Consider the following 27548-nt stretch of genomic DNA (forward strand, 5'->3'; position numbering starts at 1 on the left):
TTAACTTGGGCTTCCCTGGTGGCGCAGTGGTTGAGAGTCCGCCTGCCGATGCAGGGAACACGGGTTCGTGCCCCGGTCCGGGAAGATCCCGCATGTCGCGGAGCGGATGGGCCCGTGAGCCATGGCCGCTGAGCCTGTGCGTCCGGAGCCTGTGCTCTGCAACGGGCCACAACAGTGAGAGGCCCGCGTACCGCAAAAAAAAAAGAAAAAAGAAAAAAAAAAGAAAATTAACTTGCTCGTTTGAAAGGATTGTTCTTCCTTTACCAGAACAAGTTATTGGGCAAATATATTCAACTTAAATGTTATACCAAAGAGCCGCACCAAAACTCTTGTGCTCAATTTTTGTATTTAGGAAATATTTCCAGGCTACAAAACATAGAAGTCTTCTACTCCAGCTATTGCTTTTATTAAATTAAGAGTAAAGATTTAACTATAAAATATGATTGTCATTTGCAGTTATTTATGCTTCCCACCTATTTTTGAAGGATTTAAGGGAGCAAAATCAGTAACTCCTTTCCCAAAGAAAAGTGCAATTACAATTGTTCTTTTCTCATTTTTTGCTCAAGTAGTCACCCATGTTAGGGATAGAATTGAAAGAAGCTTACCTTGAAACTTATCTTTTGCTAAGTGTCTAGACTAGGAAATCTCTTGAGATCATCAAACTTAATACTTCCCAATGTTTTTTGTGTGTGTGTTTTTTTGTTTTTTTTTTTTGTTGTTGTTGTTTTTTGCGGTACGCGGGCCTCTCACTGCTGCGGCCTCTCCCGTTGCGGAGCGCAGGCTCCGGACGCGCAGGCCCAGCGGCCATGGCTCACGGGCCTAGCCGCTCTGCGGCCTGCGGGATCCTCCCGGACCGGGGCACGAACCCGCGTCCCCTGCATTGGCAGGCGGACTCTTAACCACTGAGCCACCAGGGAAGCCCCCCAATGTTTTTTTAAACTGTACCTTTGTACTTTCCAGGGCACACTGGGGATATATGCCTTATCCTAATCCCATCATCCATCCATCCGGCTATCTATCCATCCCCTCTTGTCCTAAACCATAGGAGCAGGGTATATACCAACTGTCCACCCTCCTATATCAGTCTCTACTTTACCTCCCATAAATCCTATACTCAAAAAGCATTACAGCATACTAGTTGGAAAACTGTAATCTCTTCATTCTGCTGCCAAATTATTGTTTCATTTCTAAAAAAATATCTTAGAGTAGAACCCATACCATATGAACTCTGGGCTTCTAAATTCTGAGATCTTTATTCAGGCAGTATCAGTGTAAATCAATATATTCTTGTTTATAGTAGCAGAGAAAGAGTATAAAGGGATTCTACAACTTCAGTATTTTTTAAAACTAGGTGAATATTACCAGTTTGGGGAATATTTTAAAACTTACGCAACTTAGCATTTCTTTTGTCTTGTATATATTGAGCTTATGTATTAAATTTGAATCCTCTATATTCTCTAAATTTTCCTAAGTGAAAAGCTAGTGTGAATATAATTATCCAAATCTCAAAATGAAAGATGTTATATACTACTATGATTTCCTTTCTAATATGTTGTGTCCATCCAACGTATTTTTTGTAAAACTGTTTCTTCCCAATTTCAACAATTTTTAAAGTGTTTTTTAACTAGAATATGTTCGATTGGAAGCTAAGAAATGAAACCTATGGAAACAACACAACACAGTTTCCACAGTTAGAATTTTGAGGAAAGCTACTGAACACTAAACTCAGGTTGGAGAGAGCAGAGACCTAGTGCATACTCTGCATGTGAATTATAGGAGGAAGGAAGCGTGTTTCACGAAGTTCCTTAATTCTAAACCTTGAGGAGACTTAGATATACATAAAACATTCTCTTATTTTATATCATAGACATATTTAGAGAAGAAAGGGGTATGTATATTGAATTTTTCCAAGTCAGATACTCTGTTTAACACACTTTGACAGCTCACTGTGTGGAGAGGCTGTGGAAGTCGAGTACTGGCTCTCCCAGTTTCTAGCTGAATGCTGGTCTTTTCACCTGGAGGAGCATCCTGAAAAACAGGAGGACTTACTTTAACTGAATGCTCAGAAAATGAGAGTGGTGACTGTCAAACCATTTTTAAAACAAACCAAAAGTATGTAAATATAAGGCAACAAGAGTTGTTGATATTTCAGAGTTCATCATTATGCTCTAATTATGTTTTGAAAAGTTAAATGTATTAAATTATTTAAAAGAAGAGTTATAAATAACCATATTAGAGCATTACACTTATGCCAAATTGCCCTTTTTTTGTTTTTGTTTGGAGTCTTTCGATTTATATCAGCTGTTAAGAGCTGTGTGCTGGTACCACCTTCACAATCACAAATGTCAGTTATCTGTATGGGAGTACATGCAAAAGAAGAGATGAATCTCATAGAAAACAATAACAAAATTGTCTGTGTGCTTAATGCTGCTACCTGTGAATTAGTATCCTTCAACACCTGTGTCCATATTTATATTCTCAATCTCTTTCTTTATAGTAGTGCCTGTGATCACAGCAACGTGCTAATAAGTTATTAAACGTGACAGAATGATAGGAGCTGCCTGAAGTTCTAAGTGTATATTTAAAGATGTGTGTGTGAATAGTGACAGATATGCTAATTTGCTGATTGCTAGAGGCCCATGATAAATTTGTTTTACTTACCCTATGTAAATATTAATTAAAACCACATGTGACTAAAACCATATTAGTACCTTATATTTTCTTACGTATCTTCCCTGTTCTGTTTGTTACTGTTTTACAAGTTATTGTGAACTATAGGATATGGATGTCTTCCAAAGACATGTTAATAGTCTCCAGATATCCTGTTTCCCATATCCTATTGGAGTTAAAAGGAATAAAATCCCTATTTACCCCACCTATAAATTACTGAAAACCACTGTTAAACTTTTGTTTTCTAGCTTTCCAGACGTGCACGCGCACATTTGTGTGTGTGTATGTGTGCATGTGTACACATATGTGAGTGGTAAATGATCGCTTACTTGGGATAACAGACCTTTCTTATAAATTCGTATGAGTCCTTTTACTTCTTGTGAACATGTATCCTAAAAACTTTCCTGTTTTTTCAGATGGACTGAGCTGTGTCCAATGATTGAAGCCAGGAAGAATCATGGACTGGTATTTGTAAAAGACAAGATATTTGCTGTGGGTGGTCAGAATGGCTTAGGTATGTGAAGTTAGTTCACTTTTCAACTTTCACAATGAATTTGCTGATATTTCCTTAAGTTATGAAAATGATTCTTGATCACATACATCATTAGACTTTTTTTTTTATAGTTTCTGTGAACTAACGGTTTATGAAACATTGTAATACGTTTAACATTTCTGTCCATGAATGTAGGTAATAGCCACCAGTCATTGTGACAGTCTCAGGTGGCTTTAGCACATTTCCAAATACCATCTGGGGAATAGTATCACATTAGCTTAAGAACTATTGAGTGGGGACTTCCCTGGTGGTCCAGTGGCTAAGACTCCATGCTCCCAATGCAGGGGACCCGGGTTCAATTCCTGCTGTGGGAACTAGATCCCACATGCTGCAACTAAGAGTTCACGTACCGCAACTAAAGATCCCACATGCCACAACTAAGACCTGGCACAGCCAAATAAATAAATTAAATATTAAAAAAAAAAAACAAAACACTTATTGAGTGACAGAAACATTTGAACTTTAATATAACTTTTAAAACTTTTTAATTTAACTTTTAGGACTTGTATCCAAGCTCTGAATGGCAGTGTTTCCTAAACATTTTTTTTTTGTGTGTGTGTGGTATACGGGCCTCCCTCTGTTGTGGCCTCTCCCGTTGCGGAGCACAGGCTCCGGACGCGCAGGCTCAGCAGCCATGGCTCACGGGCCCAGCCGCTCCGCGGCATGTGGGATCCTCCCAGACCGGGGCGCGAACCCGGTTCCCCTGCATCGGCAGGCGGACGCACAACCACTGCGCCACCAAGGAAGCCCCTTTCCTAAACATTTTTAAACGTTGCATGAAAATATCATTATTACTTTTTTAAATGAATAAATTTGATCTTTTTATTTTCTTAAATAATGTTGTACTAAAGAATCTTAAATAATTGCTTTTAATAATGTAGAATTTGGACTGAATCTATAGATAAGATCCACAAAGCTTATTTTAGTCAGTACCTTTAATCATTACTTAAGTATAACAAAGAAATAGCTTTATTTCCTTCTTCTGTCTCTATCCATTGCTGTTTTTCATAAGCTGCTGACAAATAAATGGTAGAAGGAAAAAGAAGGACGTTTGAATGATTATAATCAAATTTAATCAGAAGGAAACTTCACTGGTCTACTTTTTAATTTTTCCAGAGCAGATAGAACATCTTTAATTTTATAGAATAAATATAAATATTTATGATTCTAAAAAGACAGATGAAAATTAAGTTAAATTTCTGTTGTGTTCAAGTAAGAATAGGAGTTTAAATGGTAGATATGTGAGGATTCATTGTAAAATTCTTACAACTCTTCTGCATGTTTGAAGTTTTTCATAATAAAAGGTTTGGAAAAAATACGAAGAATTACTACTTTAAGAGACCTTAGAATTGTTCACATAGTTGTTCACGTTTTATTCTTTTGAAGGTGGTCTGGACAATGTGGAATATTACGATATTAAATTAAATGAATGGAAGATGGTCTCACCAATGCCATGGAAGGGTGTAACAGTCAAGTGTGCAGCAGTCGGCTCTGTAGTTTATGTCTTGGCTGGTTTTCAAGGTGTGGGTCGATTAGGACACATCCTTGAATATAACACTGAAACAGACAAATGGATCGCCAACTCCAAAGTCCGAGCTTTTCCAGTAACAAGTTGTTTAATTTGTGTTGTTGATACTTGTGGAGCAAATGAAGAAACCCTTGAAACATGAAAAATGAGTGAACTTCAAGACTCACTGGAGACTCAAAAGTATGGCCACCAGTGCTTTGTTCCAAGAGTTTGGTTACAAAGTTTTAGTTTGGTGTTTTGTTTTTTTCAAGGAAGTTTCAAGTAAAGTAAGATTCCTATAAAATAGATTTTCTTTTTTATGGGATTTCTTACTTCATTCAAAGACCATATTTCAGCTGGCCACATAACCAAGAACATATCTAGCAAGAAAACTTGTAAAGTTATAAGCACTTGGTGAAAGTATGAATTCTTAAATGAATTTCACATTTGTAACTATGATTATGGCAGAATGGGGGATTGACTCACCATAGAAGCAACCTCATCTTAGCTCTAGATTTTATTTTCATACATCATAGAAGTGCTATGTAGTTAGGTCTGTTTGTTTCTGTTCAGTCAAGAACTAAGAAATAGTATGAATTGTAAGTCAAAGATAGGCAGTTCTGATGGAGCAGCTTAGTCTCACGTAGTTTTGCTTGTCTTCATTTGTTCCATTTAGTGCCAAAGGTATTGCATTTTAAAAGCAAGCCAGAGTGAGTCAAAGCTTACACTTATATCTCACAAAACTTCATAAACACATTTTGAGAGTTACAAATGTACCCAACTCCTCATGAAATATATTCTATCCAATTAAATAATTCCATCTTTTTAACACAAAATGTCAAGACTAGCACCCATCACTAATTTATATCACTTTTTTTCCCAGGAGTTAATAAAGGATTATGCCTCTTCAGTGCTCACTCTGTTAAATAAAATCCAATCATTATAAGAATTATTACCTAGCAAAAGAAAGCTACTTATAGCAAATTTCTAGGTCACTAGAATAGCACACTGATAGTTATACATTTTGAACTTCTTACAGATTAGAAAGGTACATGATTTCCTTAGCAGAGCACATCATTGATATTTGACCCAGTTGTCTCTAAAAGTTTTTTAGTTCAGTTAAATATTTGTCATCTTGTATTAATTGCTTATATGTGGTCAGTAAATCTTTTACAAACCCAGCTATTCATTTCTTTCCTAGTAATGTTTTGCCCTTTTACATTATGAAATGTATGGAGTGAGCCATGTAAAGCTGTCACCATCCATGTTTTTACCTGGTAATATTAAATATTTTTAAACTTCAAGTAGACCGCTAAGTTCATTCTTCATTTTAAATGTGTTAGGTAATGGTTGTTTTTTGAACTTGTGAAACAATGTTTCTTTTTAAATTTTTATTGTTTTCTTTATAATGGGGGTTATAAGCTTAAAACCTAAAAATGTTTAAATGAAAAAGGAATTATAAAAAGATTATGGTAGATGTATTTCTATTTATGTAAGGTTTTATGTACATTAAGGTATAATTTACATGTGATATAGTTCACTGATTTAAAGTGTACTGTTCAATGGTCTTTAATATATTCACAGTTATGCAACCATCACTATAATTTTGGAACACTTTCTTCACCACAAAAAGAAACCCCATCCTCATTAGCAGTCACTCCCCATTTTCCCTGTATTACCTTCTTATGACTCCTGTAACAAATTACCATAAACTTTGTTGCTTAAAACAACAGAAATTTATTCTTTCACAATTTGGGAGACCAGAAATCCTAAATCGAGGTGCTGTTAGGGTTGAGTCCTTCTGGAGGCTCTGAGGCAAAAACTTCCCATGCCTCTCCTGTAGCTTCTGATGGCTGCCGGCAAATGTTGGTGTTTCTTGGCTTATTAACTACATCACTTCAGTCACTGCCCCAGTCTTCACATGGCCTTCTTCCCTGTGTGTCTCGTCTCTCTGCATCTTCATGTGGAGTTATAAGGACAACAGTCATTGGATTTAGCGCACCCTCCTCATAATCCATTGTGACCATATCTTAACCAATGACATCTGCAAAGACCCTGTCTCCAAATAAGGTCACATTTTAGAGTTTTGGGGAGACATTATTCAACCCAGTTGCATCTCCCAAACACCCCATCCCTAGGTAGTCATTAATCTTTCTGTCTCTAGATTTGCCCATTCTGAACTTTTTTATGTTGGATTTTGAATTTTTCTCTCCGTTGGAAAAAATGTGTCAATTTTTTTGAGGGTAGAATATCCATTTATCATATTACAATGGTTATATTACTTAATTTGATACAATAATTTCCCATATGGGAATATGCAGCTGTTTAAGGTATTTTAAATAACTACCCTTTTCTTTAGGCTGTATCTGCTGACTAGAGCACACTACGATAAGTATGTAGACAGCTTTGATGTAGGTTATAATGAAGTTTGTGTGGTTTTTTTTCCTTAGTAATGTTAGTAATTCTAATTAGTGTCTGTTTTCTGTCCTGGAAATAGTCTATGATATTGTCAATATCATGATAATGAGTAAAAGTACAATATGTTGGCGAGTATATTTTCTATTACTCCCCCACCCCAAATTCCTATCCTGTATAGTGCTCTACTTTCTTTTTAGTAGATATGTGATTGTTAATGTTATATTTTTTGCAGTGACACGACTTTGATGACATAGCAGTTTAGCTTTTACTTTTGAAAATCACAATGTGAACATGAAATTTTAATGTCTTGAAAAAAATTGTTGCTGTCAAAAACAGTCATTAATTACAATTGTGACCTAGCTTTCAAAAATGTGACATATAATGTCATGGAAAACTTAGTCATGAAAAGGAGCCATTTTTTAAAACCAGCGGTCTATTTTCCTTTTGCCTCATATACTGTTAACAGCAAATATTTTGGATTTGCTGCAGAGGCCAGGGTAAAGGAGATATTTGAAGGAAATTTTGCTTTTTAAGGGTGGTAGTGTTAACACACATCAACAACTTCAAAAATTCAGTCCACTCAAACATGGCACCAAAACAGTTCTCACTAAGTCCCCGTAATTTGTTAATATGAAATAATATATATATATATATATATTTTTTTTTTTTTTTTTTTTTTTTTGTGGCACACATCAACAACTTCAAAAATTCAGTCCACTCAAACATGGCACCAAAACAGTTCTCACTAAGTCCCCGTAATTTGTTAATATGAAATAATATTTTACAGGTTACATCGTTCAGCACTTGATAAATCATTCCTTTAAATAACCCCCTTTCTCCTTACAGTTGCCTCAAAAGACTTTTAAAAGCTTGAATCTTTCATCTTCTTAACTTTCGTCCTTCCCAAGGTGATTCAAACTACTTTAGGAGAAAATCTGTACTGGGAAATTGTCTGACATGTCATCCTTACTAACTAGAAAGCTTTTTTACTTTCCAGGGCTTTAAACCTCTTCTGATAACAAAGCTGTAAAATGGGGTTCAAGGTCTGGTTTATTTCACTTTTTTTTTTTTTAACATCTTCATTGGAGTATAATTTATTCAGTTCTTGTAGGGGATTTCCCTGACTTTATCTTCCAACCATCCATTGAATTTGTTTCCACTATCCATGTTTAATTTCCAAGAGCATTTTCTTTTTAGGATTGTCCTTTTATGTAGCATGCTGGTTTTGTTTTATGTTGCCCTGTCTGAGGATATTTTAGTTTCCTTAACATTACTTATATTTTTGGTGTGTTTCTCTTTCCTCTGACTTCTTTTTAGATTGCTTTGCTCTTTCCTGTTGGAATCTTTTCTCAAGTATCTGGTGCCTGGCTGTGCATTTTATATTTAAAATTAGACATTAAAAAGTTGTGAACTTTTGTTTACAAACGTGAGCTGAATTGTCAGTGAATCTCATCATATGTTAAGGAAATGGCTGCCTTTTTATTTATTTATTTATTTATTTATTTATTTATGGCTGTGTTGGTTCTTCGTTGCTGCGTGCAGGCTTTCTCTAGTTGTGGTGAGCGGGGACTACTCTTTGTTGCGGTGCAAGGGCTTTCTCATTGTCGTGGCTTCTCGTTGCAGAGCACGGGCTCTAGGCGCGCAGCCTTTAGTAGTTGTCGCCCGTGGGCTCCGTAGTTGTGGCTCGCGGGCTCTAGAGCTCAGGCTCAGTAGTTGTGGCGCACTGGCTTAGTTGCTCCGCGGCATGTGGGATCTTCCTGGGCCAAGGCTCAAACCCCTGTGTCCCTTGCATTAGCAGGCAGATTCTTAACCACTGTGCCACCAGGGAAGCCCCTGGCTGCCTGTTTTTGTTGGAGATCCATAAGAGATCCATAGATCTTTTTCTGGGATGTTTGATTCTCCAGAATATAAACTTACAAACTCCTACCCCTTGGGTGGGGGAGGGCAAGCTGGGAATAGACTGACAGTAGGCCTGGCTGCAGGATTTCTGGGGCTCAGGCAAAGCACCATTCAACAGGCAGAGTTCGGTTCCCCTTTGGTCAGTACCATAACTTGCCACTCTATATTTACATCCTGGACTCTGAAGCCTCTCTTGTTCCCTTTTTTCAAGAAAAGAACCTATCTCCCAACAGGTAAGGATAGTCACCTAATGGATTTCTAACTGAACCACATACAGATTTTCAAACAGTCCACCGTTCTGTGCTACCTGGTGGTTCTTAATTCTTGTGGCTTTTCAGCCTTCTCTGGGGACATCAGTTGTCCATCTTACAGGAATATGATTCTTCCTCTAATTTACTATGTACTCTTCTGTGTGCATTCAGTCTTCATAAATTGTGGTTTGAAATTACGGTTATCTCCTAGTATAATCAAAGATGATGTTTTTGCTTGTTTTCCCTCTCATTTTGAGATATTTTCAAGAGGAAAGGGTGGCAGAGGCATTTTTACTCTGCCACCTTGAAACCAGACGTTTCCTTCCCGTGACCTCACTCTCCTGATTTCCACCTATCCCTCCCCTATCACTACTGAGTTCTACATGCCTCAGCCCTAGTCTGTCATCATCTCACACAGCAGTTTATCCAGATGATTTCAGTCAGGATTCTGGCTTTGCCCACCTCTCCACCTTCACGGAGCACCATACACACCCTCGTTTAAGCTTCAGCCTAACTGGTATTATTTTAGGTCTTTGATGCCAGCAAAGTCCTTACACATGCTGGCATTTGCATGATGAAAAGTCAGTGAACACAGTGAGAGATTCATTACTACAAGGGAACTGCTGAAAATAGATATGTTAAGAATGATGGGAGCCAAGTTTCTCACTGTGAAAGAAAAAAACAGGGGAAATGAATTCTGTGATCTTGGGTTGAAATTGGAGGTTATCAGTGCGAAGTCATAGTTTTTAATATACATATAGATATAGGAATATGTATTAATGTGTCTGTCTATAGTATGTATTCTCTAGCAATGCCCATGAAAGGATTTGGGAACAAAGATACCACAATAGCAATGAGCAGATTTAGAGCTCAGATCTTGTGAGTGCCACCAAAAAAGACCCAGGGCTCCTTGGAAGAACAGGCTGATTCCAGGACGGAAGCAGGGAAAGTGTCAGATGACCCTGGAGCATCTTTTAGGCCAGGAAGTGAAGTGCTCAAAGAATCATGGGATGTGTCAACTGGAAATGATTTGAGCATCACAATAAATGACAGTAACAAATTATAACCCAATGAATAAAATTGGAAACCATAAGTCATACCGATAGGAATAAATAAATGAGTGAACTAAAAGTTTGGTGAGGAATGAGGTTTTTATATACTTTCAAAGTCTCTCCCTACAAAATCCTTATTACTAACAGAGGAAAAGAGTAATTTTACAGTGGAGCAGCTTGCCAGACAACACCTGAAGTGATCAAAGTGAACGTGACAATGTGACAAACAGAAATTGTGCACAACTTGACAGGTACATTGTGAAGACCATGGATGCCAAAGATGCATAATCTAAATCTAATTACTAGAAAACAGATAAGTCTGCATTAAGGAAATTCTACAAAATAACTAGCTGTAATGTTTGTGTCGAGGTCATGAAAGTCAAGGAGAGACTGAGAAAATGTTCCAGAATGAAGCCTGAAGAAAGCAACAATGATTCCGAACTGCATCCTTGTCCTTTAAAGGACATTATTGGGACATTAGGCAAAATATGAATAGAATCTAAGGATTAGATAGTAGTATTCAGCAATATTAATGTCCTGATTTTGGTGATTATATTGTTGTTAAGTAGAATGTCCTTGTCTGTAGGAAATACAATAAATAATTGGGTGTTGGGGCATGAGGTCCGCAATATAGTCTCAAAGTTCAGGAAAAAGACCTTTGTACTATATATACATGTAACTCCTCCATAAATTTTTTTCAAAATAAATGAATTAAACTGATTTTTAAAAAAATTAACTAGGTTGCACCAGTTATTCCCAGTGCTCCTGGAGATTCTGCTGTCATCAAAATCCAAACAAAGTATATGGGCAAGAACAATGGCTAGTCATCTTAAACCACCGGGGATGAACCTGTAATCCAACAAAGTCAGATTTATTGACGCATTGCAACCAAGGAGACTGCACACTAGAGGAACTGTAGGCTGTCTCACCACACAATGGAAAAGGTAGATGTAGGATTTGTGGGAAAGGTGGAGTTCAGGTAAAATCTAAATGAAACAGTTTTGATAGTCTCAAAGCAGAGCAGTGTAAAGAGACATCAACATCACATCTGGAGTGAGAAGTGGGTGTAGGGTCATGTTCCCTTGGAAACCACAAAGTTAAGAGAATACGTAATGTTCTTTTCAGGAACCCCTTGTCTGCAGCTCTGCACCTGATTAGAAATAGAAGCTGCTTCTCTGTGTCAAAGTGTCTTAGATCCTCCAGGCAAGAGTGGAATGTTTCATTCTTACTGATAAAATTTCAAATAGCAACGTTTACATGGACTTTAAAGAACAAGGCTTCTCCGTGTAAGAATGTAGTACTCATCCAAAGACGCGGGTTGTTATGATACTTTTCAGTTGCAGTTTGTCCTTAAAAGAAACTTTCCTGTAAACGTTACAACTGGCTTTATCTTAATACTGTTACCCATCCTGATGAATGGCTGGGCAGATTTTTACTTTCTCAGCAGTTACAAATGAAAAATACGACTCGGTCTCTCAAACCACAGCTAATCCTCCTCTCAGGGCCTTGCTGAAGTTATGGGTTTGCCTGACCAACTTTCTTTCCTCTCATTTTGGACCTCAAGCCTCCCCTGATGAACGAGACTCTACACCACGGTCTTCGGCAGCTTTCTCCACATAACCTTTCAATCATCCTGCCTTCCCAGGCCACGCTCGGTGCGTGGGGGGGCGGTCCCACTCTTCTCAAATCCTATTGGGTAAAATCCACGCCTCTCCGCACTGGGGGCGGGACAAGAGAGAAAGGGCCTTTCCCAGGCGCGAGAAGATGACGTCACAGTAGCGGAACCGCGACCGCCGGTTGCCTTGGGCTCTGCTAGCTGAGGGTGTCGACTGAAAACAGTTCCGTCCGCGATGCCGTCGCCATGACCATTTGTCAGTTCTTCCTTCAAGGCCGGTGTCGCTTCGGAGATCGGTGCTGGAACGAACATCCCGGCACCAGGGGTGCGGGCGAAGGACGGCAGCAGCAGCTCTCAGGTGACGTTCTCTTCCATCCTTCGCCCCTAGCCGAGCTGGGGAAGGCCTGGCGTGGGGCCGGACCGGCGAGGAACAGCCGTCCCCCGTGGGCCCAGCCGCTGGGCACAGCGCCGTGGCGCGCCGGTCAGGTGACGCGGACGTGCCCGCGTCGTCCCTTCTCCTGCCCCGCCCACCGGCTTTTTTATTCATTTATTAGGAACTCGGTTGGCTTTTGTTGAGCGGTTGGAGGCATGGGCTTGGTCCTGGTTACTAATGAAAAACAGTTAATTTTTAAGTCGAAATACGTGTCAGAACTTACCTTGTCTTTGGGTGGCAGTGGTTCGCAGAATTGGCATAGGTCGACCCAGACGCCTCCTTTCTTTACTACTTTACTACCCTTCTGGGTACTTGTTTTTTTCCCCTTGTTGCCTTGAATATAATTTTTTCTAAACTTTTTTCTAGGGAGAGGCTAGCAACTGGGGTCAAAGTCAGGATTCTTAACTTTGGGAAACTCCTTTGAAGATCTAATAAAAGGCTATAGAGCCATTAACCTCAGATAAATGCACATGCTCATAAAATTTGGGGTAAAATCGAGAGTGGGATGCCCAGTTAAGAACTATGGGCTGTGAAGGAAGGGGGTGCAGGACTACGCTGACCTGCTTCCTGGCCTAAGTCATTGTCGAAGCTTTTGGAATATTTCACTAAACCAGTTGTGGATGATGCAAAAGGATTGACTGTCTTCGAGGAGAGGAAGGGTCCGAAATGAAACCATAGTACAATGCAAGGTTTTAGAGGTCAGATGAATAGTTAGGTTTTCTTAGGACTGGAACTTAGTCCTTAAAGGTACCACAAGATGCTGACCACCTCTCCCTTCTCTTTCCTCCTTTAGGGCTATTCATTTGACCCGTAAACCTTGTGTTACATTGCGGTATGACGTCTGATTCCTCTTCTTGGAGACAGCCTTTTTGCAGCACACACAATTGGTCTAGTGAAATATTCCAAACCAAAAATTAAGACTCAGGATCTGATAAATGTGCGAGTATTTCCAGGAACAACAAATCGTAGTATCTGACATTCTGTTGAGACTCACTCTAAATGCAGTAATTAGAGAATAAATGTTGAATGGATAAATGTTAATGGATTTTAAAAGTGGAGATAAAACTAGTCAAGTAAACAGTGTATTTAATGCCCAGGAACAAATAAATGCTTATGGAATTAGTAAGTATGAAGACCAAAAGCTGTATACAAAAGATGGAATGAATTTCTTCAGTTGTGTCATCCCCGCAAGGGATTTGAAACTCTAGGAAAATAAAATATCATTAACCCATACTTGAGGGATCTGGTCTAGCAATCTGCCCCCTTTCCTCTTAGGTTTTGTTAAGCAGTTTTAGAATTGGGAGGTGAATTTTCATAAAGGAGTGTATCTCCCATCACTCCAGTTTTTAATATACATATTTAATGGCGTATCTCCTAATTCAGTCAGGAACAAGGTGAATTATCTTGACCCCAACTAAGAAGTGATGAATAAATGAGACAGTAGAAGTGAAAAAAATTTCTAAAATATAGAGACAGAGAGGAGAAAAATGTTGGCTCATTTTGATAATTATAGAATACTAGAAATCTGCTCATAATAGACCAACTCAGTGCACTTTATTCATATGTAAATTACCTCTATAATCTCCTTATGGAAGGTAGGTGGGTAGGTGTTGTTTTCTCGGAGAGAATACTGAGTCAAATAGATTTACCCACCTATTCAAGGACAAAGGGTAGAATCTAATCTTTTATATCCAATACACTTCTCAATACATTGTCTGTTTTTCAGATTTTACTACTATATAGGGCCCAGTTGGGGAGCAAAGAATGATACAGACACATCTTTCTATCATGAAGGAGCTTATGATTTAGGATACATGCCTTCTATCCACTCCATTATCGAACAGTTGTTTACTTAATAAACTTAGGTCAGCTGAATTTAGTAATATATCATTATTTTTCTGTGGATTTACAGTCTTCTCAATCTTGTTAACTTAGACCATTATGTGATTTGTTGATGCTACACTTACCTATATAAATTGAAAATGAAGAGTTTTGTAATTTAAAATGAGTGGAAATGTAGTGCTTGTTGAATCTTTACATAATGTCTGCACATAATAAGACAAACTACAGTGAAATTTTAAGAGATTTTAAAAATGAGTTCCGGGCTTCCGTGGTGGCGCAGTGGTTGAGAGTCCGCCTGCCGATGCAAGGGACGCGGGTTCGTGCCCCGGTCCGGGAGGATCCCACATGCCGCAGAGCGGCTAGGCCCGTGAGCCATGGCCGCTGAGCCTGCGCGTCCGGAGCCTGTGCTCCGCAGCAGGAGAGGCGCAGCGGTGAGAGGCCCGCGTAACACAAAAAAAAAAAAAAAATGAGTTGCTAGTAAAGAGTCCGCCTGCCGATGCAAGGGACGCGGGTTCGTGCCCCGGTCCGGGAGGATCCCACATGCCGCAGAGCGGCTAGGCCCGTGAGCCATGGCCGCTGAGCCTGCGCGTCCAGAGCCTGTGCTCCGCAGCAGGAGAGGCGCAGCGGTGAGAGGCCCGCGTAACGCAAAAAAAAAAAAAAAATGAGTTGCTAGTAAAATTGTTTATTTTGTTGTTTATTTCAGGTAGTAACAGACGAGGATGGAATACCACCAGCCAGAGATATTCCAGTGTTATCCAGCCATCCAGTTTCTCCAAATCCACACCATGGGGGGGCAGCAGAGATCAAGAAAAGCCATCTTTTGCTTCTTTTGATTCTGGAGCACCAGCTAGCAGGAACAGGGGGTTTGGATTGTCTCAGAACCCATTTGCTTCACCTAGCTCTGATGGGCAGAAAGATGAAAAGAAACTTCTGTAAGTGAACGCCTTCAGAAAAATTCCTGCCCATTTGCTTATTTTTTTCAAAAGTACCTACAGTACTTTCCTTAAAAAAGAGGTAATGTTATTATTACTTTATTAAATTATTAAAAAATCAGAATAAGCAAAAAGCAGAAAAAAATCCATGATCAGAGATAACTACTATTTTGCAGGTATCATACTATACTTTATTTCACTTAAAAATGTCATTCTTCTTTCTTTATCAATACAGTGAGTTCTTGGGGATAATTATGCTTTTTCCACTTTACTATTGATAACACTGTACTGTGAATATATTTCTAATGTAGTCCTGCTTATATTAAATTATGAGTTCTTTACAAAGTATGAGGTGATTTAAAACAACTTGTGATCTTGGAGGTCACTTATAGCATCTTGTATTCTTCTTTCTAAAACTTTTACTTCAGTAAGCCCATACAAACATTTCATTTGATTTCCTTCATTATTGTGGAGTAGATTTCTTATCATTTATTGAGAACATTCGTAGTAGAATTTATGATTGTTGCTGAAACAGTGCCTGGCTGTGTATAACTGTTCCGTCAGCCCCCAGCAACTAGGACAGAACTTAAATATACTCATTAGTCTTTTACATCCCATAACTAAATTAGACTAGTTGTAAACATTTTGAACCATGTACCATATATAATTAATTAAAATAAATAAATAAAGTAAAAAACCAAATTAAAAAAGAGAAAAGAAACCCTCCTTTCTATATTCGATATTGTCATAAAAATCCTAAATTGTATTATTATTTTATTAGTTATTCTTATTTGATTAATTCTGCTATTTTGGATAAGGGGAAAATGTTTAATTTAGACCCAGATATATCCATGACTTTGCCAACAAGTTAACCATGGACATGGGTCTGTTCCCTTTTTGCAAAATGTGAGAATTAGACAAAATGATCTCTGAAGTCCTCACCACTTAAATATTTTATGGTTCTTTATTACTTACTGGTTCTTTCTTTCCCAGGTAAATGATCATTGATGTTAATGATAATGAACAAAGAAAGATTAAACTTAATATTGTGTATTTTATTATATTTCAGTTCTTTAAGATATGTATGGTACGATAGTTGAGTTCTCAGTAAATGTATCAGTTAATGGTTCAGTGTATTGGAAAACCAAACTTATGAACTTCTTTGATATTATGATATTTATAATCATGAAATGTAGCTCATATTTCTATAAGCTTCTGCTTTAAAGAACACTCCTCAGAAAATATAACGGAAAAATCTAAAATTATATATTTACTACGATTTAAAATTTCAATCATTGAAAATTATAAATGATAAATTTTAACAATCAGAAGAAAAAGATCTTTTGCCCTTTTTTTTTTTTTCAGGGAAGGAATTGTAAAAGATATGGAGGTTTGGGAATCATCAGGGCAGTGGATGTTTTCTGTTTATTCACCAGTGAAAAAGAAACCTAATATTTCAGGTAACTAGAAATTATGTGTTTTTAAAATGTGTTTTACAACTATTATTTTCTAAAACCAAGACTATGTCAAATAAAGAAATCGACCACAAACTTAGCTACAGTTAGGAGAGTTTGGACATTGTTTAAAGTGTCTGAGTATTCTAGCAGAACTTCGTAATTCAGAGATTGAGGTTGGAAGATATAGTTCAAGATATATAGATCCCTTGGGAAAAATAGTAGAATCAGGACCCACCACATTTCCAATTCTGTAAGCCCAAGAAGAGGCTCTGCTTCCTTGGTTTCCTGTAGATACAACTTCAGAACCCTTTAGCTGCCTGCAGTGAATAGAAGAGTCCCATTGTGCCAAGGCTTTGGCTGCCTGATTCTGTTCTCTTTCTCCCCTATCTTTTGTTCTAAGGATAGTAATTTTTCATAAAGCATGTTGAGATCTTTCTGGGGGTAATATTTGAAGGTAAAGAGCCTTAGCTGGGCTACAGAGATAGCATTTCTTTAGAATACTCCTTTCCTTCCCATTTTCTTTTGTCCATAGCCCTTTTTGGGCTGAAAGCTAGACCACCACAGTTTTTTTTGTTTTGTTTTCTTGACATCTTTATTGGAGTATAATTGCTTTCAGCCCTATGTATACATATACCCCGCCCCCCCCCCCCCCCCGCATCCCCTCCCTCTTGCGTTAGACCACCACAGTTTTCTAAGCCTACTCTGGGTGGTCCTGGGCCCTATTAAGGTGAACAGCAAGTGCCTAGAAGATGAAAGCCCTTTCAGTCTCCCAGAACTCGGGGATTTCTGTCTGTCTCTGCTCTATCTGCTCATTCTCTGTGAGCATTTGTGTCACACCACTCCTTAGTTGTTTATTTACTTAATCATTCAACAAATACTTACTGAATTTCTTTTGTGCCAGGCCTCATTCTGGTTGCTAGGGATATAGCAATGCGTTAGATAGATAGGATCCATCCCTTATGAAGTTTATTTTCTTGAGGGATGGAAGCAATAAGTAATATAAATAAATAAGATAATTTTAGATAGTGATTTTTCTGTAAAGAAAATAAGTGTTAAGCCTTTTTTACAAAGTTCAGAATTGAACGTAATGCCTAATGCTCTAGAGCAGTGGTTCTCAGTGTGAAATGCAGATCCATAAGCAGGGTTGTAAGATAAAATATGGGACATCCAGTTAAATTTAAATTTCAGATAAACAATATTTTTAGTATATGAATAGCCCATGTAGTATTTGGAACATACTTATACTTTTTTTTTTTTTTTTTTTTTTTTTTTGGCTGTGCCATGCAGCTTGTGGGATCTTAGCTCCCCGACCAGGGATTGAACCCAGGCCCATGGCAGTGAAAGCGCCAAGTCCTAACCACTGGACCACCAGGGAATTCCCGGGACATACTTATACTTTTAAAGTATTTGTTGTTTGTCAAATATTCAAATTTAACTGGGCATCCTCTTTTTTTGGCTAAATCTGGCAACCCTATTGCTAAAACCCTTTTAGGGGCTGTACAAGTTTAGAAATATTTTCATAATAATACTAAGACATTAATTGCCATTTTCACTGTGTTGTCATTTGCACTGTTCGTACAAAAGCTTTGATGAGGCACAGGCAACAAACTGTACTAGCAGATTATAATAGTCCATAAAAAAAATTTTAACGCCATTTTCACTTAAGAATGTCCTTGATGAGGAGGTAAAAATTATTAATTTTATTAAATATTGACCCTTAAGTGTACACCTTTTAAATATTCTATGTGACAAAATGGGAAGCACACACAAAGTAACGTTAACAATTTTTTTGATATTGTGAGATGACATATGCCAACATTTGGAGGTTCTGGATAACTCAGTAAACCAATATTTTCCAGATGACCAATGTGTGATGTTACAAAATTATGCATGTTTGAAAAATCCTTTCTAAGTGCAAGATAAAACAATTAATGGTTTTGGTTTATTAATATGATTTCATTAATATGATTTGAGTCCACATTGTAGCTAACCTTTAAGAAACTACTATCTGTCAAGTTTTGGTATAGTATCAAGAAGGATATCCACAATTATCTGAAAAGGCCATTAAAGTCATCCTTTTCCAGCTACACATCTGTGTGAGAACAGTTTTTCTTCATATACTTGAACCAGGCAATATACTGAAACAGGTTGAAGCAGACTGAACAGCAGAAGCAGATATAATAATCCAACTGTCTTCTATGAAGCCATACATTAAAGAGATTTACAAACATAAGACAATGCCACTTATATCACTAAATTTTTATTTTTTGTTTTGGAAAATAGTTTCTTCATTTATGTTGATATATTTGTTTCTTATTTTAAAGTAAATTAATATTTTCTACATTTTTTCAGTTTTCATTTCAAATGTGGTAAATATTGATTTATGTAACCCATGTAAGCAAAAGGTCTGGCATCCTTATTTATTTTTAAGAATGTAAATGGGTCCTGAAACCAGAAAATTGGAGAATCACTGTCTGTAGGCATCCATTATCGTGAATTACTTTTTCCTGTGCAGCTAGAATGATACTACGTTTGTACCACCCTTGAAAGAATTGAGGAAATAGTCACTCAAATCATTTTCTGTCTTCATGGTTCAGATGAGTAACAGATGGAAGGAGGAGAAAGTAGCCAGAGGGATAGTGTTTCTTCACAGAGAGTGGTTATCTATTCTTAGGAAGCAGTATTGGAACTGAGTCCTGAATGAAGAGAAGATGTCACTTACGGGAAGATATGGGGGAAAATGTTCCTGACAGTACAATAGCTAGTGCAGAGGCCCTTGTGGAAACAAGGTTGGCGTGTATTTAGTCTAGCAAGGCCTGAATTGCCAGAGGAAAGTAAATAAGAGAAAGAGTAATATGACATAAGGCCAGAGAGAGGCAGCCAGGGGCCAGATTATGTTGGGCCCAGTTGCACTAGGAAGCCAGAAAGAGCTTTGAGCCGGAGGAGGGATATGATCTGATTAGAAAAAGCTCACTTAAGGACTTCCCTGGTGGCACAGTGGTTATGAATCCACCTGCCAACGCAGGGGACATGGGTTCGAGCCCTGGTCCGGGAAGATCCCACATGCCACGGAGCAACTAAGCCCATGCGCCACAACTACTGAGCCAGCGCTCTAGAGCCCGCAAGCCACAACTGCTGAGCCCGTGTGCCACAGCTAATGAAGCCCACACGCCTAGAGCCCGTGCTCTGCAACAATAGAAGCCACCGCACTGAGAAGCCTGCGTACCACAGCGAAGAGTAACCCCTGCTCACCGCAACTTGAGAAAGCCTGTGCACAAGCAACAAAGACTCAATGCAGCCAAAAATAAATAATTAAAATAAATAAATTAATTAATTTTTAAAAAGCTCACTTAGACTGTTATATGAAAAGAAATGGTCTGTTGGGGGACAAAATAGCGGCAGGGCAGTGAGTTAGGAGACAACTGCTGATGACTGAGAGTTACTAGCAGTGGAGACAGAATAGGTCAAATTCGTGTTCTGTTTTGGAGCTAGAACTGGCAAGAGGCTTATTAATTAGATATGGGGAAAGAGAGAAATGCAAAGTTATTCTAGGTTTTGTAGCCTGAGCAGTTAATAAAGGTGGTAAAGACAAGTTGTTACAGAGCCTCCAGGATTCTGATTTGAGTGTTTAGTCTTTTCTTTATTCTGAGGTAAGGGTCTTTGGAATTAATGGTGTCTGGTTATAAGTAATTCTCTGTAGAAAAATATCCTGGACTTTAATTGCCTTTCTTAAAAAGTTTTCCTAATTATGAAAGTTACAGCTGTTGCCATAGAAAACTTGGAAAATACAGAAATATGTGAATAAAGATCAACTGATCTCAGAGATAACAACTGAAACATTTTAGTGTATTTCTTTCAAAACATGCACACACATATTTGTTATTTATATGTATAATTAGGAATCATAACCTAGTGTTGTATTCTGCTTTGTTCTCAGTGTCTCTATTACTAAAAATACTAGAATGAACATCTTTTTATGTAACACCCTTTGTTTATACATTTAATTATTTCCTGAGGTTAAATCCTAGAAATTCTAAGATCAAAAGGTATGAGCATTTTTAAGGCATTTGACATTTATTGACAATTTTCCTCCCAGAAAAGTTTTACCTTTTTGATTTCCATAATGGCAACTTAGGAGAATGTCCATTTCACCACATCCTTAATAACAATTAGTCATTATTAATTTTTGTCAGTATGATAAATAAAGCATTGTATCTCTATTTAAGTTGTATTTTTAAATTGAACTTTTGTGTGTGTGTGTGTGAACTTTTTAATTTCATTTATTTACTGGCTATTTGAATTGTTTTGTGAATTACCTGTTCATTATCTTTGCCCATACTAACTTATTTTTCTTACTGATTTGCAATAGCTATTTATACATTGATGTTAGCTCTTCTCCTGTCATATATGTTGCAATTATGGTTTTCCCAGTTTACTGTTTGCCTTTCAATTTTGCTATTGTAGTTTCTGACTTACAGAATATTTTTTTTAGAAGTATGAATGTATATGTAGTCAACTCTTTCTTGTTTCTTTTGTTTATTATTCCTTCCACTCCATTTATCTTTAGAAAATTTTTCCCCTTCAAAGATCAAATAACCAACTATATTTTATTCTTTATTAAATAGAGTATAGGCTTTGAATGTTTTCCTTATGATTATGAAAGTTTTCTAATGATCAAGATTAGCATATTTTCCTGTCTAGCACCTCTTATTTTACTATACTATCAAAAGTATTGGTATTTAAAGATTCCAATTGATTCCTCACTTCAGGTTTTACAGATATTTCACCAGAGGAGTTGAGACTTGAATACCATAACTTCTTAACCAGCAATAACTTACAGAGTTATGTAAGTTTGTTTCCTATTCATCTACCTAACAGATTAGCTGTTAATTATTGTCTTCTTTATAGTGGCTTGCTTGTGTGTTGGCAAAGTGGATGAGGTCTATAATTTTTTTTCAGAACAAGGCTATTTTTATATTCTAAATTAAAATTTAGAATTTATTTGAAATTGGTTGGTTATCTAAAATGGTGATAATATACTTTGACTGTAGTAACTAGGAATGTCATTATTTTTATTACGGGTTATCCAGCAATCAGTCCCAGAAATCATACCTTTCATCATTTGGCAAACATCTATGGAGCATCTCTTAGGTGCAGACACCACAATGAATGCTAGAAAAACAAACTTAAATAAAATGCAGTGTTGTATATAGATTAACATTCTCATATATCAAAAAATTGAAAAGCTGGGCTTGAATAAGTTCAGTGCCTAAAGGAAATGACATAAATCCTGTATTTTTCTGTTGTCTATAGTCAATATCATGTGTTTCAACTAGTACACACGTTTGTCTCTGTACTGCCAGGTACTTGTGATTTTAACTAGGTAATACAAGGAGTTGGAGAACAGGGAAAGGGGTCTACAGCTGGAGTATCTTTGGCAAGTAGGGGTAGGTCAATGCAAATTTTACAAGTTATGGGCCGTAAAAATGTTTTATAAATTTATTGTGACTTTGGAAATACAGACATGAAGTTGTTGGAGAGATTATCTTAAACACTCAATACTGACTCATTATTTTTCTGTCTTCTCTCCAGCTACATTCCATCCAACAGTTAATAAATCAGTGGAGGAACAGGGTAAATGAACTGAAAAGTCTAAATACATCAACTACAATAGCTTTGGTGAGTATTGGAGAATTTTCTACAGGGAAATGTCTTATCTATTGCTTTTTTGCAGAATTTCACTTTGGATTTGGAAAGCAAAGCTAAAATTCTCTGTCAAGAATTGTAATACACACATTCTCAAGAACTATATTATCATTTAGAGTCACGGTCCTGGAATTGTTTTCTCTCTGTTCCTTAGTCAGAGAAGCACAGATAATTATGCTTTTCTAAAACTATTTTTAAGATAAGGTTTTTAACTTTGGTGGTACTAGCTTTAAAAATTGGAAAATATTACATAAATTCAAGTATTCCAGGTTATCAGCATTTAAAAAGAAATTGCTTTGAAAAATATGAATGCATATTTAGACTAATGTATACTTTTGTGACTGAAGGACCATATGTTCCTTGTCTTATACAGAAATGCCTTTAGGAGATATATGCCCACGGGTCCCCAAAGATACATGATCCTACTGGAGCATATTTATTATCTCTGTCAATAAAGTTTATTTTGCTACCCCCATAAGAAGTTCTTAAGAATATTATTTTTAAATAAGATATTTACATTTAGAATTTGATATTTCCAGTCTCCTAGGTGGTTTTTCTTTGTACTTTCTGAAAAAGGCTATGAGAGTAGTAGCTGCCTAAAGTTAGTGAATGACTGTTTGAAAGTCCCGACACCCTACTCCTTTCGTTTTTTAAAAACTTAAGTTATTTATTTATTTATTTTTGGTTGTGTTGGGTCTTCATTGCTGCGCGTGGGCTTTCTCTAGTTGTTGCGAGAGGGGGCTACTCTTCATTGCAGTGCGCGGACGTCTCATTGCGGTGGCTCTCTTGTTGTGGATCACAGGCTCTAGGCATGTGGGCTTTAGTAGTTGTGGCGCTCAGGCTCAATAGTTGTGGCTCACGGTCTCTAGAGCGCAGGCTCAGTAGTTGTGGCACACGGGCTTAGTTGCTCCACGGCATGTGGGATCTTCCCGGACCAGCGCTCGAACCAGTGTCCCCTGCATTGGCAGGCGGATTCTCAGCCACTGCACCACCAGAGAAGTCCCTCTATTCTTTTCTTAAATATGTGCTTCTAAATGACTAGACTCTTTTTTTTGGCATTGCATTTTATTTTTGTTTAATTAATTTTTATTGGAGTATAGTTGCTTTACTATGTTGTGTTAGTTTCTACTGTACAGCAGAATGAATCAGCTGTACATATACATATATCCCCTCTTTTTTGGATTTCCTTACCATTTAGGTCACCACAGTACATTAAGTAGAGTTTTCTGTGCTCTACAGTATGTTCTCATTAGTTGTCTATTTTATGCATAGTATCAATAGTGTATATGTGTCAACCCCAATGTCCCAATTCCTCACACACACCCCCAAATGACTAGACTCTTGTGCAAGCTAATTTCTTCTACCTTTCAGTTGTTGTAATGCCATTTGAATTCAGTAGGACTCCTCGGAAGTATTTTTTCTCTAGATGAGAGGTAGCCCACCATCACCATTGCTGATGTAGAAGGGATAACTGAGTCCAGAGAACTACAGAGCTTCCTTCAAGGTTGGAAGTTCCATGTTCTTTGCCACCTTCCTAGGGGCCCTTCTGTAGGTGAGAATCTTGGACAGCCTACCTACAACTGGCTTACCATGTGTCAATTCTTTATGCCAAGGGATTATTTTTCTTTAATATTTATTTATTTATTTTATTTTTGGCTGTGTCGGGTCTTAGTTGCGGTTAGCAGGATCTTCATCGCGGCATGCGGGATCCTCCGCTGCGGCACCCAGGCTCCTCATTGTGCAGGCTTCTCATTGCAGGGCATGGACTTCTCTCTAGTTGTGGCCCGTGTGCTCAGTAGTTGTGGCGTGCGGGGTTAGCTGCCTCGTGGCATGTGGGATCTTAGTTCCCCAACCAGGGATCAAACCCATGTCCCCTGCATTGGAAGGCCATTCTTAACCACTGGACCACCAGGGAAGTCCCTGCCAAGTGGTTTATTCTTTATTCTTTTAATCTATTATATGGATATAATTTGTTTATCCATATACCTGTTAATGACTGAGGGAGAGAAGCTAGATGAAAAAAAGAAAAAGTACATATTATATGATTCCATTTATATGACACTCTAGAAAAGACAAACCTCATCTCTAGTAATAGAAAGTAGGTGAATGGTTCCCTGGGGCCAGAGGTTGGGAGAGTGTTGACTGGAAAGGTACACAAGGGAACTTTTATGGGTGATGGAAATATTCGAAATCTTGATTGTAGTGGTGGTTATAAGTTTGTCAATACTCATCAAAATATAGATGCATTTTATTTTATGTAAACTGTACCTCAGTAAAGATTTTTTTTAAAGAAAAAATGCCAATAGGGTTTTAAAATGAGAGAAATCTTATATGCTTAGGTTGATGAGGGAAGGCTTCTTAGAGGTAAGGATTAAGTGAAAAGTTCCTTGAAAAGGAGATTAAGATTTCAGTAAGCAAAGATGAAAGACATTTTTAGAGCAGAAAATAGCAAGGGCATAAAATATTTTCAGGGAAAAGGAAATGTTTAATAGATTTCAGTGGTAAGCTTTTAATAATGTAATTGCAAATTAACTTCAATTCAAGCATTTGGGTAAGTAGACTGAGACTGGGTAGCCTCTAAAGGTCCTTTACCTAATATCTAGGTTTTTTGATAAATGCAGATCAACCAGTAGAAATTAAAATCTAGAATTAAAAAGTATTTTCCTGATTTTAATATGTGTTCATTGAAGAAATTTAGCAAGTGTTTGAAAAGCATAAGTAAAATTTAAATTCATAATTCATCAGCCAGACAATCACTTCGAACTCATTGAGGCTGGCCCATTTTTTTCTATGAACATTCACTTGTAGGCATTTTTCTGTGTTAAACAAAATGAAGACGTTTTTAAGTGCACATTTTAAAAATTGAATTTGGCTATAAAGTGTATAGAAAGGGTACTTGAGAATTATTCACTTGCCTACCTTTTTTTTAATAGCTCTCTGATATAAAGGGTGGAGTAAATCAAGCAGCACCTGCATTTGGATTTGGCAGTAGGCCATCAGTAGCATTTGGGTCACCAGGTAAGTGACAAAGTAATGAAGGATTTCACTGATGCAGAAAAATAGGATTTTATAGGTTTCAAATATAAAGCCTGAAGTTTTGTTTAGTGCCATTTTAAGTCACCCTTGCAAATTCTACCACCTTCCATGATAGAGCTTCAAAGAATTTGGCTCATCACGCATTTGTGAAATGGGGTTCAGAATGGGCATGTTCTTTGAAAGACCCTATGGCTCAGGCTTTAGAAGTATATTTTAGGAATGGTTTTTCAAGACTTCCATAGGAATACATAGTTAGGTTAGCAGCACCTTTGAGGGCTTTGTTGTCCCTGTATATAACAGCATAGTATTGTCCTCAAATGACAGCTCCAATGAGTTGAGGGGACAGGTGAAGTGAAGTTTCACTCCCTAATCCCTGAGGTTTCTCAAGAGCTGCCTCCTTGAGTGTAAATTATGGTGCAAATGAGATCAATGTAGCAGAAAGACAGGACAACAGGGTTTAGTGGGTTTGTCCTAGCTTCTATTTTCACTTTTCTCTTCTTCCTTCCAGTAAGTTAATTATCATCAAAATATGGCAGAAATAAGAAAAAAAAAAGGGCAGGTGGGGAGTAGTAATATAGCTACATTTTCTGACTAATAGATTCTTTTTTTCTTTTTCTGGTTTTTGTAGGTTTTCCAGTGAATAACAACAGCAGCATTAATGCTCAGAATTTTAGTTTTAAACCAAGCTCTGGATTTGCTACTGCCCCTTCTGGAAGCCCTTCTGTGTTTGGGAATACTCCAGCATTTGGAGCTGTACCCTCCGCCAATTCTGCCATCACCGCTTCTACTCCAGCTTTTGGACTTGGGAAACCCCAAATCACATCTGCTGCTTCATTTTCATTTAAAAGCCCTGCAGCTTCTGGCTTTGGATCATCTGGATTTTCAGGATTTCCAGCTTCTATGGCAGCAGGCCCTGTTGGACCTCCAGAGGCCCCAGCCTTTGGAAGCGGCAGTTCTTCGGCTGGTTTTGGTAGTCCAGGCTCACAATCTCACACTGCTTTTTCGAAGTCATCCAGTGACACCTTTGGAAACAGCAGCATATCCACCTCTCTCTCATTGTCAAATGGCAGCACCACAACAGATAATGTATTATTCACACCCAGGAATCAACTAACAGCAGAAGAACTGGAACAATTTCAATCCAAGAAATTTACTCTGGGAAAAATTCCATTAAAGCCACCTCCTGTGGAACTTCTAAATATTTAAACGAGTAATTTTAAATACAGAAAAGAACAGCTTTTAAAATTGTTTTGAGTGGTTCTTATGAAAGGGCATATATATATATATATATATATATATATACATATATATTATACATATACATATATATTTATAAGAAGTATAAACTTTCAATAATAAGAGTTTTAAATTTAGCATTTTCTTCTTGAGTGTAACTATTTAAAACAAAAACTCAGCAGCGGATTTTTTTTTTTTTTTTGGCTGTAATTATGAATGGAACTGAAAAAACTGTCAGGGTGCACTGAATAAAGTACTTTTCTTATTCTACATCACTTTACTCTCTTACCATTTAAAATTTTACCTTTAAACATTTTTTTTTAAAGGAAGGAGATAATTTCTAGAACCAGCAGAGAAAAAATGCTTAAATGTTTAGCCTACTTACCAAATAAACATCAGTAGCATCACTTTCCTTCATGTTAAAGAAGATTCTCTAAAAGAGAGAAATAACAATTTTTAAAGGGTGAAAACTTTTTAGGACCTAAGAAGCATTTTCCCCTCATATTTTATCCTCCTCAGTTTTGGCTCTCTCATGAACCATTTGAGTTTTCTTCAACAATTTTGGGCTAATTTTTATCTTGGCCTAATTTTTATGTAATTCTATTTTTTCCTCACATTATCCCATCAAGTGGATGGATTGTAAGAGGAGTAGAAATTATGATCTCTTGTGAATAAATAGTATATATATATCCCTTGTAGTTGCATAAAACATTTCTGGAAGAATATGTAAGAAACTTGCTAACAATGATTACCTCTGGGAAAAGAATTGGTGTCTGGGTTAGGAGAAATACTTACTTTATATACCATTTTGAACTGTTTGAATATTTTACCATGTACATGCATTACTTTGTTTTTTTAATTAAAAGAAAATAAGGAAAATTAAGAAAGGTTTAGGAAGCTTTTTTCAACTGAAAACAGCAACATTATTGGCAAGTTTAATG

At 37.3% G+C, this 27548-nt stretch overlaps 2 protein-coding genes across 6 annotated transcripts in view; both read left to right on the forward strand.

The window, feature by feature from the left end:
• The window catches only part of KLHL7 (kelch like family member 7), a 58498-nt gene extending 52464 nt beyond the window's left edge, over positions 1–6034 (forward strand). For all 5 annotated transcript variants that reach the window (XM_007116338.4, XM_007116339.4, XM_055085046.1 and 2 more), the window contains 2 exons: positions 3087–3184; positions 4610–6034. In XM_007116338.4, coding sequence (XP_007116400.1) covers positions 3087–3184; positions 4610–4893 — 382 coding nt within the window. In that variant the 3' untranslated portion in view covers positions 4894–6034. The remainder of the gene's footprint in view (positions 1–3086; positions 3185–4609) is intronic.
• Positions 6035–8770: 2736 nt separating this feature from the next.
• Positions 8771–26616, forward strand: NUP42 (nucleoporin 42). Its single transcript, XM_007116337.4, has 7 exons — positions 8771–12323; positions 14944–15172; positions 16538–16632; positions 21399–21475; positions 22222–22308; positions 25269–25353; positions 26000–26616. The coding sequence occupies exons 1-7, from the start codon at positions 12212–12214 to the stop codon at positions 26575–26577; spliced, it is 1263 nt and encodes a 420-aa protein (XP_007116399.2). The 5' UTR covers positions 8771–12211; the 3' UTR covers positions 26578–26616.
• Positions 26617–27548: the final 932 nt, after the last annotated feature.

Source organism: Physeter macrocephalus, chromosome 5 (genome assembly GCF_002837175.3).
Source record: "Physeter macrocephalus isolate SW-GA chromosome 5, ASM283717v5, whole genome shotgun sequence".
NCBI classification, from domain to species: Eukaryota; Metazoa; Chordata; class Mammalia; order Artiodactyla; family Physeteridae; genus Physeter; species Physeter macrocephalus.

Excerpts from the sequence above, each read along its gene's own strand:
- NUP42 (XM_007116337.4), top strand. The coding sequence starts at position 12,212 with ATGACCATTTGTCAGTTCTTCCTTCAAGGCCGGTGTCGCTTCGGAGAT. Across the intron at positions 12,324-14,943 it reads ACGGCAGCAGCAGCTCTCAG|GTAGTAACAGACGAGGATGG; the intron begins GTGACGTTCTCT and ends TGTTTATTTCAG. Across the intron at positions 16,633-21,398 it reads AAAGAAACCTAATATTTCAG|GTTTTACAGATATTTCACCA; the intron begins GTAACTAGAAAT and ends TCCTCACTTCAG.